Raw genomic sequence first — 18,048 nt, forward strand, 5'->3', positions numbered from 1 at the left:
CATGCCATCCTCTCAGGCCTGGCATGACAAGCTCTCTGTGGCTGCTGCCCCTGGGCTCTGTACAGACACCCTGCTTTCCAAGGAGCCTGTGCTGTTCACTCCTCCCCTGCCTCCCTCCCAAAGCATCCAGGCACCTCCTGGCTCCTCAAACATGGCCCATCTGGGGTGGAAAATGGAGACAGGCAGGATGCAGGATTAATGCTCATTCCTCTTCCTGATGCTGAGCCCGGCCAGCCCAGCCCCAAATCCTCTCCCAGGACAATCCCCCCAGGTTGCAGTGCTGGCTCAGAGCCCTGCTGGTCACTCACCGACCCTGTGCACCAGGGTGAGCTCTCCTCGAGGGTCTCCATCCTCAGCCAGGGCCCCGAGGGCGAGGTGGAGCAGCTGGGGGGGCCCTCGGAACTGCAGCCCTGGGGCACCAGCCAGCCCTGCTGCCTCCTCTGCATCCGCCTCCTCCGCACCTAGGGCTGGACAAACACAGCCATCAGCACCCCAGCCTGCCCCCACCGCCTCTCATCTACATCTTTTCTTACTATTATGATGCATTTAGATATTCAAGTAACACCTCTGCCCAGTAGTCCCAGCCCAGGCAATTTCTCACCTGTACTTACAGAGTTTCTGCTATCCAGAAAAGAAAATAGACAGAAAAGGGGAGATGTCCTCCCCGCCCCATCTTTCCCTTTTCCTTCTTCTGGAAAAAAACTCTGCTCCCGGAGAATCAAAATTAAATGAGGAGATTCATTTTCCTCATTTGAAGTTTGAGATTATTTTTAGCTAATGAAGGTCATTACTCTTGCTCGTTTTGGAGATGACAAATAGAAAGTGAAGCTGGCTGTGCAATTTATTTTCAGAAACATTAAAACCTGGGCCTTAAAATGACGGGAAATCAGTTGGCTTTCTTTTTGGTGTTGGTTAGAATATCAAACTCTGGCTTAAGGTTTAGCAGTTGCTAAACTTGGTTATAAAGCTGAGTTGCTCTGCTAAACTCTGGACTGGTTACACTGGCAGAAATCCAGAATATCGTCACTGACTAACGGAAAACTTGCCATGGTTGATCAAAGAAGACTCTGGCTACCTTTTTTTTTTCCCACAGGATGTTAAACTTCATCAAATAGTGCAAGAAAAGTGTCAAAATGGTATTAATTTCTAAACCAGGAGCTTTAGGTTTTCAAACGTGTCCAGAGGATTTAAGTGTTCATCTGCCATTAATCTTTGGCAAAAGCCATTACTGGAGGATGAACTTGGATCCACACACTGCACGTAGCCCTACCCTGGCCACGTTCAGAGATGGCTCAAGTTGGGCTCCCAAAATCCCAGGATCTGTGAAAATCCCTGCTCCAAAAATCACTTTTTAAATCAGTGGGAAGTGCTTAATGGCCCACAAGTTTTGAGAAGAACTTACCCACGCAGGCCCATCTGCTGTCCCCAAGCCTGTAACCCTCCTTACAGGCACACTCGTAGGACCCCAGGGAATTCACACAGAAATGGTCACAGTTGCCATTATCCAGATGACATTCATCCACATCTAGAAAATCCAGACATAAATGGTGAATAGGAACAAGTACTTCTGCTTGGAGAGCACATGCTGTGCCCAGCTGCATCTGACAAATTATTCTATACATAAGAAAACACAATTTTTCTTATGTGTTTTGGGGCTCTCCGTTTCTCTCTGGTATTGGAGGTATGAAAACATTTCAGGGCTACAAGGAGCAGATTATTTCACTGATGTTTTTGTCTCGAGTGAAAACAGATGCTTTTAGCTGTTAAGCTCAGTTAATCCTCCAGTTATTTTGAGGGCTCTTTTTTTTTGGAAGGAGTGTTTTAACACACATCCGTATACAGTGTCCATGGAGAGAGGAGGGAAAGTTTCTCTCTACTGGCTCCTCTCCCACATCCCCACTTTGCTGCTGGGTTATTCCTGTACTCCAGCCTCACAAAGAGGAAATTACACATTTGTGAAACCTCACCAGCAAAGCTGGCATAGGGTCAGTGACTCTCATTAGGGCAGTGCCCACAAAGCCCTGCAAAGGGCTTTGACAGCATTTCTTCTACCCTGGGCTGTGATTAGTTAGACCGAGCCGCTGGTACCAAAAGAGTTTTGACAAGGGCATGGAATGATGCAGGACAAGTGGGAATGGCTTTAGACTAATAGAGGGAAGGTTTAGACTGGATATTAGGAGGGAATTCTTCCCTGTGAGGGTGGTGAGGCCCTGGCTGCCCAGAGAAACTGTGGCTGCCACATCCCCGATGTGTTCCAGTTCAGGTTGGACAGGGTTGGGAGCAATCTGGTGTTGCCACATTTCTCTTCACAGAAAAAAGCAAGGCACAATTCTTCCCAAGAATATTTCTGGGTTTCACATTCTCTGAACCTCAGAGAAAGAAAAAACAATTCTTATCTTATTTGCTGTGCCTGTTTTTGTGCCAAAGCAGAATGTAATATGGAGATTGTTTACCCAAAGTGATGGTGTTTTGTTTCCTTGGTCTGTCAGGCCAGGTGTGTGTGTGTGTCAGGACTGTAGGGGGACAGTCACAATACTCAATGCAGTGGAGTGCTTGGCAGATTCAGTTTAGATGTAATGTAATATAAGATAGAATAATAAAGTAATTAATTAGCCTTCTGATAAGATGGAGTCAGATGCCCTATTTCCCTCCCTTTGTCGGGGGCCAAAATATCCACTACAGCCTGGTCTAGTGGGAGGTGTCCCTGCCCACAGCAGGGGTGGAATGAGGTGACCTTTAGGTGCCTTGCAGCCCAGCCCAGCCCTGCTCAGCCCAGCCTGGCCCGGCCCAGCCCAGGCCATCCAGGCCTGGCCCATCCCGGCCCGGCCCATCCCGGCCCGGCCCGGCCCATCCCGGCCCGGCCTGGCCCATCCCGGCCCGGCCCGGCCCAGCCCAGCCTGGCCCATCCCGGCCCGGCCTGGCCCAGCCCAGGCCAGGCCATCCCATCCCAGGCCATCCCGGCCTGGCCCATCCCGGCCCAGCCCAGCTCAGTGCTCACCGTCGCAGGAGCAGCCGTCGGCGCTGAGCTGGAACCCCGCCTTGCAGGCGCACTCGTAGCCCCCCGCGTAGTTGATGCAGAACTGGGAGCAGCAGGACTCCCCAGTCTCACACTCGTCCACATCTGCAAGGAAAGGGCAGCACGTTCAGCCCTTGAGACACCCCCAGCTGCTGCCACAGCTTTGCCGGGAGCTTTTGTGCTGCAGCACTCGCTGCTTTGCACCTTCCTTCAAGCGCATAAACACTGAATCCTGACAGGCACTGCCTTCTACCTTCCCCCTGTCTGAATCCTGAATCCTGACAGCCACTGCCTTCTACCTTCCCCCATAGCAGCCAAGACCCTCCATGGCCTGGGAGAGGCATCTCCTCTCCAAGTCTGAGCTGCCATAAGGGGATTTACAAAACACCAGCTGGTCTTGCTGGTGATCAAGGACAGGACCCAAGGGGATGGCTGGAGCTGTGTCAGGGAGTTTTAGGTTGGATATCAGAAAAGGTTCTTCCCCCAGAGGGTGCTGGGCACAGCCCAGGCTCCCCAGGGAATGGGCACAGCCCCGAGGCTGCCAGAGCTCCAGGAGGGTTTGGACAACACTCCCAGGGATGTACAGGGTGGGATTGTTGGGGTGTCTGTGCAGGGCTAGGGGTGGGACTCAATGATCCTTGTGTGTCCCTTCCAACTCAGAATATTCTGTAGTTCTATGAAAAGAGACAACAGCAAGGACCCACCAGCCCTCAAAAACATTCTGTTTAACAGTAACCTACATTTGACCATTTAGACTTCTTTACATTCAACCTTACTCAATGCAAACTACCAATGCTCTGATCCAACCAGGCCCTTGCTGGACAGCAGCAGCCTGGAAGGTTCATCTGTAGTTTCTGGAAACTGATTTCCTGTTGCCTCCTCCTGCTCTGTGCCCGCTCAGAAATTGGTATCATTGACACCACTGTTGTGGTGATTAGATAGGAGAGCTGAGCTGTTATCTGTGCACTGCAGGCTCCTGGCTGCTGTCAGGCTGCTGAGCAGGTCAGTGGCCATCCAAGGGCCACCTTGTCAATGCTGAGTCTGCAAAATGCTTCTGAACGTGGCCTGGCTGAGCAGCTGCAGATGGGAAAGGTCAGTGTCTCAATTAACCTTGGAAGGAGCACCAACTTTATGAGGAAACACGGACAGGAGAAAGAAAATGTAATTAATCAATCGAGGTGAGGAGGTCAGTGTGAAAATGATTAATGCAGGTTATTTGAAGGCAGTGTTTTCCAGAAATGTCACAAGCTGAGCTCCTCTGCAGTACATCAGGTGACGCCTCGCTCTGGGCTCCAGCAACAGCCCCTTGTTTGTGCAGGAATGCAAAATCTGCATCCCACAAAAAGGAGATTTTTGCTGTTAAGAGCAACTTTTCATGTCTTTAGCCCTCCTCTGTGTTTTCCCCCTTCCCTTGCTGTGTCTGGAGTATCTGCTTCCCTCTGAACTCCCCAGCAGCAGGTCACTGAGCTGGGGTGTGGGCAGGAGGCTGCTTTGCCTCCTGTCAGCAGTACAGACAAGACTGTGCAACCCACCCACCCCTGTGAGGCTCTGGCTCCAAATCTGCCTCCCAAACTTTTTCTGTTTTTGCTTTTTAAGCTCCATCATCACCCGCCCTTGCAGGCCTCAGTGCTTCCCTCCTCCCCTGCTCCTCCTCTCTCTTGCACTTGGCTTTTTTTCCTTGCAAGACTCCTTTTGTCTGTAATGCCTCTCACACTCAACAGTGCTCCCACTCTCTACCTCTTCTCATGATCTCATATCTCCCTACACTGCTTTGTGGTGCCTGTTCCTTTTTCCATTCCCCCTCTCCTCCTGGCTATTCTTAAAAATTGTAATGGCACAGTGACAGCAAGCCCAAAGCAGAATGAGATACATTTTGCATGACAAAAGCCATAAACAAACAAAACATAAAACAAACACACACACAAAAAGAATCTCATAGTAGAATTGCTTAAAACATGAATGAATTTTTAAGCTTGTCTCTCAAAATAAACCCAAAATAACTCAGGAGGTGAAAGCAACAAAGTGAGTATAACCTCATCACTGAGCAAATCTGATGGAAACACAGCAGGCTCTGGAGCACCAAGTGCAGTTTGTGCAAGAAGCACTTGGGAGCACTTGTGCTGCTGCTCCAGCCACCAGCTGAGAGGGGAAGGCAAACAAAGTCAGCTCTGTGATGCTTGGGCTGCCCACGGTGAGACACACCATGGCAGCAGGTGATGCAGTGTCATATTGCACTAAATAGTTTACTTAGTTGTTGTTTTATCATTGCCACTCCCTGCCCTCCCTGGGGACCCATCCCAGCCCGCTCCCAGGGCCAGGCACGCTGCAGCAGCACTGCCAGGATGTTGTTAATCAACACCTACAGGAGGAGGGAAGGCTCAGCTTTCCTGGAGCGACAGCTCTCCTGCAGGCTCCCAGCGTAGCATCCCATGAATTCTCTCGCCTTGGTCAATCCCCAAGCACTCAGCCCTGGTAACATTAACTCCTCACCATGGAGTCATCCCTCCCAAAGGAAAAAACAGTCTCCCCATGGACTTGGTGTCACAACTTCCTCGGGTTTCTCCTTCCCCTGTCAATGCTTGGTACCCCGGGTGGCTCCCTGCTACCCCTGGAGTCCAGGCCCCTCTGCCCACCCCTTCCCCTTTATAAACTGCCTGCTCCATGGGGTTTTCCTCTTTCCCCAGGTTTGTCCTTTGTCCTGTTACCCTGCTGGAATAAACCCTTGCAAAAGAGCCTTTCTTGCCTCTATGGCTGAGCAAGCTGCGGTGAGTGTTGAGTGGAGATTTGACTGCATTGCCTGAATGTTCACTCAGCCTTTCGACAGGAGAGGCTTGCTGGGGACAAGAGATGGGCAGCAGCACCCACCACTGTAACACCCGCATCTTTACCCCGGGCACTTCACACCTGCTCCCTGACCCCAGCTCGGGTTGCCTGGGCAGGTTTTTCCCCCAGCTCGGGTTACCTGTGCAGGTTTTGCCCCCATTTTGGGTTACCTGTGCAGGTTTTTCACCCATCTCAGGTTACCTGTGCAGGTTTTGCCCCCATTTTGGGTTACCTGTGCAGGTCTTTCCCCCAATTTGGGTTACCTGTGCAGGTTTTGCTCCCATCTCGGGTTACCTGTGCAGATTTTTCCCTCATCTTGGGTTGCCTGTGCAGGTTTTGCTCCCATTTCAGGTTACCTGTGCAGGTTTTGCCCCCATCTTGGGTTACCTGTGCAGGTTTTGCCGTCCCCGGCCAGGCGGTGGCCGCGGGGGCAGGAGCAGCGCGGTCCCGCTGCCGTGTGCTCGCAGCCGTGCTCGCAGCCGCCATTCCCGTCCCGGCAGCTGTCCACGATTTCCATCTCGATGCCTGGCAGGGAAATAAATCAGAAGGGTGTTAAAAAGCAAGCCCAAAGGATGTAAAACAGCAGCCACGAACGCTGTAGCAGTGAGTGGAATCAGCTCACAGCCCCTCCCCAGAAGAGCAGCCTTTGGAGCCACTGAGCTCCAGGTGTTTGTGTCACAACAGTGGATGCTCTCAAATTCAGCCATGTGAGGCTGGCTCAGTGTTCAGCAGCCACCTGCTGCAGGAGCCTTCCCAGCTTTCCTCAGGTTTATGCTTTGCCCCAAAGGTGGAGCAGAAGCATCTGAGGAGTGCCCAAGTGATGCCCCCAACACATCCTGATGCTCTTCCCGAAGAGCAGCTTTGAGTTTTGCATGGGAATGGCAAAGAGCTGGGTTCTAAAACATCCTCAACAGAGTTCTGCTGCTGCAATGGACACCCAACCACAATGCAAAACAACCTCCAGGTTTTGGTTCTTGGATGTCCCTTCCAGGGGGACACAGCAGCTGAGACTTTGTCTCCTACAGCTAAGACAGGGTGGTGCAGTGCCACTGCCAGCCCCCTTTGCCTGACAGATTTCCATGCCCTCCTCAGGAGGCTGCACTGGACAGCCCTCAGAACATCCTGGCCATTCCAGTGGGAACCCTCACATGAAAAAGGGAATACCTGGCCACCTCATTCCCACCCAGCTCCTTCATCAGATGATTTCTCCAGGATGCAAAGAAACCATAGGGTCAGTTACAAAGATTTTCATGAAGGATTAGCCAGCTTTTGTTACAGAGCTATTTAGAGAGGAAATAATTTCTCCTGCTATGTAGGGAAACTGAGAAACACCCTTCCTAAAGGAGCCACTGTACTTCCAGAAACAGCTCAGATCAGAGTGGTGGTCATCAGATCTGGCACAGAATTTCCCCAGACACATCTGTGCTGCTGGGCTGTGGTCCCACCCCTGGGAGCAACCTGCTTGCCAACAAGAAATGTAATTCCAGCTGGAAGAGGGTATAAATTAAGAGAATAAATATCTCTACATCTCATGCATAGTGTGATTATTTGCACCAGGGAGAAAATCTCCCTGGTCTCCTGTCCAGTGTGTTAAGCTGGGATTTAGTAAACCCAGCAATTAAATGCAGAATCTGATTTCATACACAATCTTCATCATTTACTTTGTCCCAGCTCTTCATCAGTAAAACTGAAATACCAGCTCTTCCCCAGCCACTGGGGAAATGAAAGAATAAACAAAGACTGTAAATTGCTCAAACACTGGGATAATCCTGATCATAAATATATGCAGAATGTTTTTATTTTTATTGTTTGCTCTGCAATATTGTACATGAGGCACAGAGAATCACCATCCCCTGAGATCTGCTGAACATCCAGAAAAATTATTATCAGAAAAGCACAATGAAATCTAAGTGGTCTAAACCTCTTTTTTATGCCTATGACAGAAGATTTCATATCTATATATTAATCACATTTCCTCTGCCATTGCACCACTCACAGTTCCCCATCACCTATGAAATAACTCTCCAGGATGTCTCTCACATAATTGGGTTTTGTTCTTAATGTATGTTGATGCCTTGAAACTGGATTTCATTCTTAATAACTATTTCTTACACACACATTCTTAAATAAAGCACTCATTCTCTGGCATGCAGCATATTTTCCTAAGGAAGCTCTGCTGAAAGCTCTTGCACAGTATTATTAGATTGAATGATCTTTGCCCACCTCTTTGCTAAAACAGGTCATGCTTTTGTCTGCATTCCAGGGAGCTTATGTTAGGTCCATAATAACCCCAACTCTTCCACATCACCTCCTTTATTAATCTAAATTTGCCCTCAAGGGCAGGCCAGGGATCACCTATCAGCTAACAGCACTGGGAGTCAGTCCCCCTCTCCAGAAAAGCTGTGTTGATTAAGAAACCCCGCTGGCAAGAGGTAAGCATGTGAGGAAAGACAACAGGGCTCGCTTTAGCTTGGGAAGTTTGAGTTGTTCAACTATTTTTTCATCCCAAATCTTTCTTTTTTTGTTGGCTTTTTTTTTTTTTTTTAAGCATCCTCTTAACAGTGTCAGTAATCTCAGGAGAAACATAAGCAAACCCAGACAGGTAAAGACAAGAGCAGAACATCGTGTTGGTTTTCTCTTGCATCAGGTCTGTAAGAAAGCTGGGAGGAGGAGGGCAGGAATGAATACATTTCACAGAACAGCAGCATTCTGGTGGCTCTGCAGCAGAATTCACCAGACTCTGAAGACAAACCAACAGGGCTATTTGCTCTTTGAAAGGTAGTAATTAAGGTCTGTGAACACAGGCTTAGGAACGCGTCACCCTGCAAACCCAGCAGCAGCAGCAGAGGAATAAAACAGTATTAAGCTTGATCTTTTGCATACATTTACTCTGCTGGGGATGGTAATACCAAAGAATCAGAAGTGAGGCCTGGCAGGGAGCAGAGAGGAGAGGAAGAGGAGCAGGGCTGGGCAGGGTCACTTACGGTAGCAGCGCCGCCCGTCCGCGCCCAGCTCGAAGCCGGGGCTGCAGGCACAGCTGAAGGAGCCCGGGGTGTTCACACAGCGATGGGCACACCTGGCCCTGCCCTCTGCACACTCATCCACGTCTGCAAGCACACAGAAAGTCGTTCAGCTGGACACTGAAATGAAAAAATAATGCTGCTCTATGTGGACGTGGCTGCGTTTCCAAATATCTGCTGGGAGGATTATCCTGGGGTCAGCCTACAAAGGACAGCACCCAGTGAGCCTGGGAACATTATACTCACATTATTCTCCAGAACAATCTTTTTCTGAGCACCATTGACCTTGAACTTCTCAGTGTGAACATTTACAGTATCAAACACTATATTTGCAGTTACCAGCCAAAGCACCTTATTTATTATTTCTGTAAAAAGAGCAATGGCAAAAGAAGACCTCGTGTGAAGAACTCAGAAGAAACTTCCAAAACTCTGAAATTATCACCATGTCCTCCAAGCCATTATAGTTAAATTAATGAAACAGGAAATAGCTGATTATTCTCTGCATGTCAAATGATCTGGATTAAGTGGTGGTTGGGTTTCAGCAGGGATGATGGAGACAGATCATCCCTGAATCCTGCAGCTGCTTTACAGCAGTGCAGTGGGGGAGGCACCTGCTGCAACCACAGCAGCTCCAGCAGCCCTGTGAGGAAAGGAAAAGCTGCTAAGCCTTTGGTGGGGAGGCTGCTCTTCCCCCAGTCCTCTGCCAAGCAGGCTGCTTCTCAGCTTCACACTTGCTGGTCTGTATTTTGGAGTTAAATGTCCCCAAAAGTGTCCATCTTCCTAAAATCTCAGTGGAACATAAAGTACTTTTAAGGAGTTAGTTAAAACTTTTAATTAGTTTAAAAAAAACAAACAAACCCACAAAAATTTACACTAAATACAGCTGCACAGAACACTGGCCTCTATGCAAAGACTGGTATCATACATGGCAAACCCCTGATGCATCTCCTGGTCTTTCCCATTCTGACACCTTTCTGGCAAAATACAGATTATTTATTGCACCAATGCTGGCAGGGAGCAATCTGATGTGCAGCTCTTCACTGTTTATCCCAGCAAACCACACTTTCTAACAGTTTTGTCCCTCCACACGTGCTGTGCCCAGTGCTGTGCTCGTGGCCCCTGCACTTGAGCACAAGGAGCTTGATGGATGCAATCAGGCTCCTTGCAAAGAGAGGCCCCAGGCAGTGCAAACACCACACATTGGCTCATGAAAATTTCAGGACAAATGACAGCTTCTCTGAAGCAGCCATGGGAGCAGCTGCTGCTTAGAGTAAAATGGGTTATTCCTCCTTTTTCTCTAATTGTCAGTTTGTGAGTACGCTGCGCTGGCCAAGGCTGTAAATATTATTTTCTCTTCTTCTTTTTAAATAGAAAAAAATTAAAAGTTGAACGACAGCCACCATCCTGCACAGGTTTCTTCTGTCCTAGAAGTAATAGCTGAAGTATGACACTTCAGCTGCCCTCTGTCTCCTTCCAGCTCAGTTTCCAGAGAGTCAAACAACAGCTTGAATTTTGCAAAAGGCATTGAGTAACTTCTAGGAGAAAAAAACAATAATTGTATATCCATGGTAAGACACACTGCTTAATGATTCAAAAGATTCTTGCCATGAGGCTGGGGAGAAAATTTGTTCCAATATATAACACTGCAAGTTAACTCAGTGATTCAGTTTATACATAAATCAACAGAAATGTCAATGTGTATCTGAGATAAAACAAACAACAGGCTGACCCTACTGCTAAACCCACTGTTGTTTCCATGCACTCATTATCAGTACATTACTTGAAAACAGTTTTTATTTTCAGTAATTACTCATGAGTAATTCCAGTAAAAGTGAATCACTAAGATGTGCCATTCTACTCACAGAAGGGCTTATAGGCAACTGAGTAAAATACTCAGGGTAGGAAGTAAATATTTTGAAAGGCATCCAGCACCCTTTATCTGAGACAATAATTTATATATTGGCAAGATTTCGGCCAAGTTTTCAAAAGAGGAGGGCAAAATTAGTGTGTGTATATATATATATATATTTATATATATAAATATATATGTACACACACCCTGATCCTGACTTGGCTGTTAAGAATCTGTCCACCATTACATCTACAAATACTTTTTATTTCATAAAACTGCTAAACTATCTTCCAAGAGTTTCACTGAAAGAGAAAAGCAGGTATTTTGATCTCTAGTTCCCCCAAATTTCAGGTCAAGAATGCTACAGATTCTTTTGACAACCCCAGACTAAACACAGGACTTCAGAATTCAACTTTTTAAGCTCCTCTCTTTGGAAATCTTACACATCATGATTTCTTCCTTCACAGTAGTTTCTCCATTAATATGGAAACAGTTCTCCAGCTAAAAAGCCCTTTGAATTCTAAATAGGTTTTCAGTGACCTGGTTCAGAGTTTTACTTGAACCAATTTTCCAGGAGCTGTATCTGGGACATAATTTTAAAGGCACCCTACAAGAATAAAACTACAGCATTCACAAATCCAGTTGCTAGAAAGCATGACTTAGGAGATCACAGAGAAATTTTCATCACTATAAAAGTCCTTCAAGACTATGGGCTGATGTGAGTATCACAGAGAGAAAGGCTGTTTCAAAATGCACACATAATTTGTCTAATATATTCCTTTCCACTCACAGCTCAGAAAGGCAGAACACTGATTAATAACGTTCTTCACAATAAAGAGCCCAGAGTTTCTTACCTAAACAGGACTTTTTGTCTGCAGCAAGAGAATGCCCTGGATGACACTCGCATTTTGCAATTCCTCTCTCATTCTGACAGATTTGTGAGCATCCTCCATTCCCACTTGTGCAGGGGTCTATCACTGAAACCAATTAGAGCACACTGTCAACTGAAAGGTCACTTTTTGCCTGAAAATGGTCTTACCTGCCATTGTTACAACTAATGACGAAGTAGCTGTAAGAGATTAGACTGGGGAAAAATGTGACAGCATCTGGTGAGTAAAGCTGCTGTTTTTCTGGATGCTTTTTGTTGCTGGACAACATTTTTCACAGAGCAGCAACAAGGCTTAAAACAGCAGGAAACCGAGCTTGTATTACATTGGAAGTAGGACAGAAAAGTACATTTTATTGTTATTTTGCTGTACCTGAACAGATTTCAAGAGTTCTCTAAACAACAGCAATTAGCACTCCAGTATGTGTGAATCCATAAACACACACAATGATGCAGTTCACCACGAAACAATGAATATTTAAAAGGCTTGAGAGGAAATAAACACTCAAAAGCCCCCAAAGACATCTTTCAGTCTATAAACATATGCCATTCATGTTGTACATCAAGGCTTTTTCCTCTTCTTGAACAATAACATACCTTTTCAAGGATAAGCTGCCCTAAGTGGCAAGTACTCAGAAAAACTTTTATGAAGTGCCTACAGAAGCCTCCATCTCGAAGATTTCATTGCATTGAATGGGTTTATTTCTGGGACATGTGCCTGCTGGAAGCATGCTGCCCAAATAGAGACTTGGCACACCCCAAAACCGACCCATCACGACTGTTCAGACAGGTCTGACTTGGGTTAAGACCTGACACTCTGCACCAGGCTGAGGTTTTGCTTTGGAGCGCTCATTATACCAAAATTCTGGTGAAGAACATTCCACAGGTAAATTTGGGAGGGGGGCACCTTGAAAACGTGTCCTCTACAGTCTGTTTAGCTTTGAATAAAATTTCTAAAAGTTGTACTTGTTTCCTTACAATTCCTGCTCTGATTCAGCTTGAGCATTTCACTAATTACTGTCTGATTTGAGACAGATGACCAATATTTTTCACTTGCCCTGCTCTGTACAAGCTAACTTCTCTCAGAGCCCTAGAGGAAAGTCACCATCAGTTCTACAACACTGGAGGAACCCTGGGAAGGGCTGAAGGAGTTTTACTCTGACCTGGCTGCTTTGCTCTTTCACTGGCTACACAGGAGGAGGGAACAGGAGAGAAAATCTTCTACTTCATGTGGATTTAAATATGGGGCAGGGCATTTTTTGGTCCCTTTTCTGTGCAGCCAAGTGGTATTTTGTGCCACCATTGGGTAAAGGAGGAAGCAGCCACAGAACATCCTCAAACTGCCTCATGTCACCTCCTGCTATCTCGGAACACACAACACACAAACCGTTCCAGTCTGCAGGGCTGAGTTTGACTTGACAGTATTTAAAAAAAAAAACAACCAAACCACTAAAAAAAATAAAATAAAAGCACGGTTAGGGATGTAGAACTGAAATTGGACTTCTGACACGATAGGTTGCAAATAGGTTTCCAAGGAACAGCAGCACTTCATCGTGCATGACACTTCCAAGGCTGACAACTTGGCTCTGCAGCTCGACAATTTGCGGTCTACAAAGGATTTAGCTCCAAGCAAGAACTCACTCCTTGCTGATATGAAATATTGAGTTATTTGCCAATTCCTTTTCTATTTGGGTAAATTAAATGAAATCACTATCAAACAGCATCTGTTAAACCTGCATATTATGAAGGTTTTCAGAGCAGCTAAGGCTTTAATTTGAGGATGATTACAGCGCGGAGTAAAGCTTGTAATGCTCTGTGACATGACAACAGGCAAACAACAAATTACATGGTGGATGTTAGTAAAACATAGTAATTCAAATAAAGGTAGCAGCCTTGGAAGTCCTTGGATGAGGTAAGTTTGTAAAGGAAAGATCTTCAGGACATAAGGCAATCAGTGATTGACTTGCTTTCCAGTGATATGTTCCTGTTAGAAGCAGGTTTCAGGAAAAGCCAAAAATAACTCATTAGCGTTCTTTTTTCACACATTTGCCTCTTACTGGTTCATTTAATAACTTTAGTAGATAACAGACTCCATCCTACAAAGCTCTACTCCAAGCTGTTAAATACTATGGTGAAAAATTTACTGGCATGATTTCATTTCCCAGGTGCCTCAGGACACAGAATCCCAAAACGGTTTGGGTTGGAAGAGACCTTAAAGCTCATCCAGCTCCACCCTCTGCCATGGGCAGGGACTCCTTTCACTGTCCCACATTGCTCCAAGCCCCATCCAGCCTGGCCTTGGACACTGCCAGGGATGGGGCAGACAAGGCTGTAAACAGCAGGGTCTCCAGTCCTGTCTGCCACAACCTAAAGAGCGCCTAAAGAAAAGAGGTTTGGGCTTTATCAAATAAATTTTCTTGTTCACAGCAACCATGACTTCACACTGGAGAAAATATAAAGTGGTAAAGAGCAAAACTGCCAGGCTTGAGTGTTTCTCCAAGGCTTTGCAGGGCTGTGGGTGCAGTATTAACTCCCAAGGAGTCCACAGGGATGAATGCACACCTGCACAGCACCTACACCTGCTGTGGCAAACTCTCTCATGACACCGTGGTTTCTCTATCCAAACCATGACTCCAGCAGCCAAGCTTTGGTTGGAAAATAAAAAAAAATCCAGCCTCACCTCCTCCCACCTCTTCTACTTAAAATATCTCTGAACTGACAACCCAAATGCATTCATGACCACCTCACCCTCATTTGTTCCTCTAAAACTCTTGTCCATGGCCTTACCTAGCACTTTTCTCTCCCAGGCATTCATTCACTCCAGTATTTCTGGGGGAAAGCATCCTACTCAGTCTTCATTTTGCAAGCTGAGCTCTGCTTACAAGGCACATCCTCCTTTGCCCAGGCACAACTGCTCTCCTGGGGAGGGCTGCACTTATTTATTTTGGTTCAAACACCCTGGGGTAACCAGGTAATGGGTGCCCACCTGCAGAAAAGGCTGACCCTGCCCCTCTACAGAGGTCAATAACTACAGGCTGGTGACAAACCACTGCCTTTGGTGAGTGGGTGACTCTCTTCAGCCCCACCATGTGAGGGGGTGAACAGTGGTGGCAAAACCTCCCCTTTTAGGGGGTCCCAGCTGAGACAGAGCATGGATGTGGTCCATGGGAGCTTGAACTGTGCCGTGAGCGCTCCAGGAGAACTCCCACCCCACCTGGCACCACTCAGACCCCTCTGACCCAAGCACGGTCCCACCACTCCATAAAACCCACCCCAAAGCCCTGTGCAGGCTCTGCACAGCCAGCTGGCCAAACACATCTCAAGAGGTTTGGAAAAGGGATGGAGAACAGCAGAGGAAGCTCTCTGACGCCTCCTTCTCCCCAAAGCTCCTCTTTTCCTGACTCTTTCTGATAATCTCAGGGAAAAAATGTGGCCACCCCATGAGAGACAGAGAGGCCAGCAGGCTGTGGGTGCTCCCTGGGGTGCAGCCCCCACTGAGGGCAGGATTTGGGGGGGCCCAAACCGAAGGGGAAGGGTTCTCTGCACCCAGCAGGAGCTGGGAGCCATCTGAACAGCAGGATTTACTTACACTTCATCCACAGCGTGTAAAATCTCCGAGCAGAAGAGGAGCCATATGGAAACGGTTTTGTGACAGGAATTTCAGCTCAATAAATCCATAAATTTGGCCTTATCTTTCTCTGGCATGTTCAAGGGTGTGTGTGTGTGTGTGTGTGTGTGTGCTTGTGTTGGGGAATGGGGGGTTTGCCTTCAAATCTGATGAATATGTTAAGATATACAAGAAAAGAAAAGCAACAATCAAACCCAAAGGTAGCATTGCTGTTCTGCTTGAGAGAGTGCTTAGAAACCTGAAGGGCAGGATGAATGAATCAGCCTGTGATAAGCCAAAAGGAGATAAAGAGAAGACTTTTTGTAGAATAAAACATGTAATGCAGGCCAACTCTATGTACAACTTGATGAGCAATAAAATGTTAGAATTAAATCACGATTAAGTTCCTAACCTATGTCATCACCATCATTGTGCAAGGAGCAGCCAGGGATCTAGGAGGCCAAAATCTTGTTCAAAGCTGAGATTCAAAGTGAACTTCACACCTCAGACACGTGTTATTTTAAAATCCTGTCAATAAGCAATTCCCAAAGCTGCTTTTGGCACACAGGGGGAAATAGGAACGAACACAGTGACCCAAAACACCATCCTGGGGTCGTTAAATTGCCTTTACCTGTGTGTTTTCACAGGACTCACCTTGGCAGGATTTGGCATCCGCCTTCAGCTGGTAGCCTGGCTGGCACTGGCACTTGTAGTGGTCCTCGCTGAGCTGAACACAGTCCTGCTCACAGCCCCCGTTGTTAATGCTGCAGGAATTGACAGCTGGAGCCAAGGAAGCAGGGAAGGAAAGCACATCAACAAGCTGGGAGAACTTATTTCCTATTTTAAATACATAAATGACAGCAAAAGCAGGCAAACCTCGCTGAGCAGCTTTCAGAAATGCTCCTGTGCCCTCCCCTGAGTGACTGCCCTCCCTTGTGCTCACAGAGCCTGGCTGACACAGCGTCCCACACCAGTGAAATCCTGATTCCAGGGAGAGGCAGGTGAGATCTGAGGGCTGTAATGCTGACTGAAGCACAGCACCCTTTGATCTGACAGCACCAAAGCACTGCCAATCCACCGAGGCAAGGAGGGGAAAAAAGAACAGCCCTGCTGGCACTTGCCCATTGATTATCTTTTTCTCTCCTTGCTTTCATTGATTAAAAATAGTAATTGTCTTTCAGGCTGATTTCCTCAGCCTCATAAATAAAAAAAAATCAAATAACAGAAGCCACAAGCCCTGCAGAACAGACTCACACAGCAAACCACAGGAACAGAGGGTCCTCTGTACATCTTTAAAGATGCTGCTTCCTTCACCCCAGCAAATTAATATTCTTTTTTTTTGTTCAACACATATCCCTGGCCTCTGGAGAAACATTTCTCCTCCTGACAAAACATGTTAACACACACCCACACCTATTCACAGGCTGTATGTAAAAATAAGAGTGATGGTTTGACTCTGCTATTGTGCTGTGCTGATGGAAGTGTGTGTGTAGCTGTGTCGAGATTTCCACAGCAGGGATGTACTATGGAGAGATTAAAATGAGATATTAGGAAGAAATTCTTGACTCTGAGGGTGGGGAGGCCCTGGCACAGGTTGCCCAGAGAAGATGTGGCTGCCCCTGGATCCCTGGAAGTGTCCAAGACTAGGTTGGATGGGGATTGGAACAACCTGGGGTAGTGGAAGGGATGGGATGGGGTGGGACTGGATGAGATTTAAGGTTTCTTGCAACCCAAATCATTCTGGGATTCTGTGTTCTCTATGGGCAGCTGGAAAGAATATTTGATCCTTAATGGAAGGCACCAAACTCTGAAGCTAATGAAGCCAGCAAAGATCTTTGATATTTATTTTTTTTATATTCATTTTATCAATATTTCTCCATTTATCTGTAACAGACATTAGTAAATGTTAGCTGCAAAACCTACTACAGGATTCGTTTCACCCTGTGCTACCAATTAGCAAACACTGAGTTTGTGCAGTCAAGTATATGTTAAAAAGGTGAAAAGAAAAGCAAATTTTTACATTCTCCTGGCTGCACACATGGCAGGAGGCAGGAGGCACCTCAGTGCCCAGAAACCTGACCCTGGCTTCTGATCCCCACCTGTGCCCTGAGCCTTCTGCCCTGCCACAGACAGACCCTGAAAGCTGCTCCTGCCTGCCCAGGAGACAGCACACCCCATACACTCTGAGCTCCCAGCTCCCTGCACATTTGTATCCAAAGACCTGTTTTTCAGCAAGAATATTCAAATAAGATGAAAATATTTCAGGAGACGAGAAACATCTTAAATCCAAGTGACAGAATATACATGTTGGCTTTTAAAAGTGCCATTTTCTCCCTCCGTTTCTGGGCATGGGCCAATCTGGCTGCAAGGGGAGATAAGCAGCAACCTGTCACGATGAGGGTTTGGGAGGATCTGAAGGTGGGAGGGGACAGGTGTGAAATCCACGAGTCCCAGTTTGGCGTGTGGCTGTGCCAGCAGCCAGGGGTTGCTCTGGAGCAGCCAGGGCAGGTTTGTCACCAGGCTGGATCCTGTGAGAGGAGGTGCCAGACTGAAGAGAAGAGCCCCCAGGGACAGGACAGGATTGTGCTCGTGGCTGCCAGCAGCACCTCTCTGAGCAGAGAGAGACTTGGCACCTGCTGGCTCTGGCTCCAGCTGTCACCAAGGGCCTGTGGCTGCAGGGATGAGCACCTCCACAGGCAGGAATATGGCCTGACATCCATTCTTCAAAGATTTACTCTTGGAATTTGGTAGAAACCCAGCCCTGATGTGGATTCCAGACAGGCTGGGGGTGATGGCAGGTGATGCCAAGAGAGGGAGGGGGTATCTGGGAAGGGGGACAGTGGT

General features: G+C 47.2%; 1 protein-coding gene across 1 annotated transcript in view; it reads right to left on the reverse strand.

Moving 5' to 3' along the window:
* LOC118690009 (multiple epidermal growth factor-like domains protein 6) overlaps window positions 1-18,048 on the reverse strand; it is a 191,533-nt gene that overhangs the window by 48,877 nt on the left and 124,608 nt on the right. Inside the window, 7 exon segments of the mRNA XM_054515880.1 lie at window positions 309-467; window positions 1,403-1,525; window positions 2,999-3,121; window positions 6,227-6,364; window positions 8,824-8,946; window positions 11,566-11,688; window positions 15,859-15,984. Of these exon segments, the coding sequence (XP_054371855.1) occupies window positions 309-467; window positions 1,403-1,525; window positions 2,999-3,121; window positions 6,227-6,364; window positions 8,824-8,946; window positions 11,566-11,688; window positions 15,859-15,984 (915 nt within the window).

Source organism: Molothrus ater, chromosome 10 (genome assembly GCF_012460135.2).
Source record: "Molothrus ater isolate BHLD 08-10-18 breed brown headed cowbird chromosome 10, BPBGC_Mater_1.1, whole genome shotgun sequence".
Classification (NCBI taxonomy): domain Eukaryota; kingdom Metazoa; phylum Chordata; class Aves; order Passeriformes; family Icteridae; genus Molothrus; species Molothrus ater.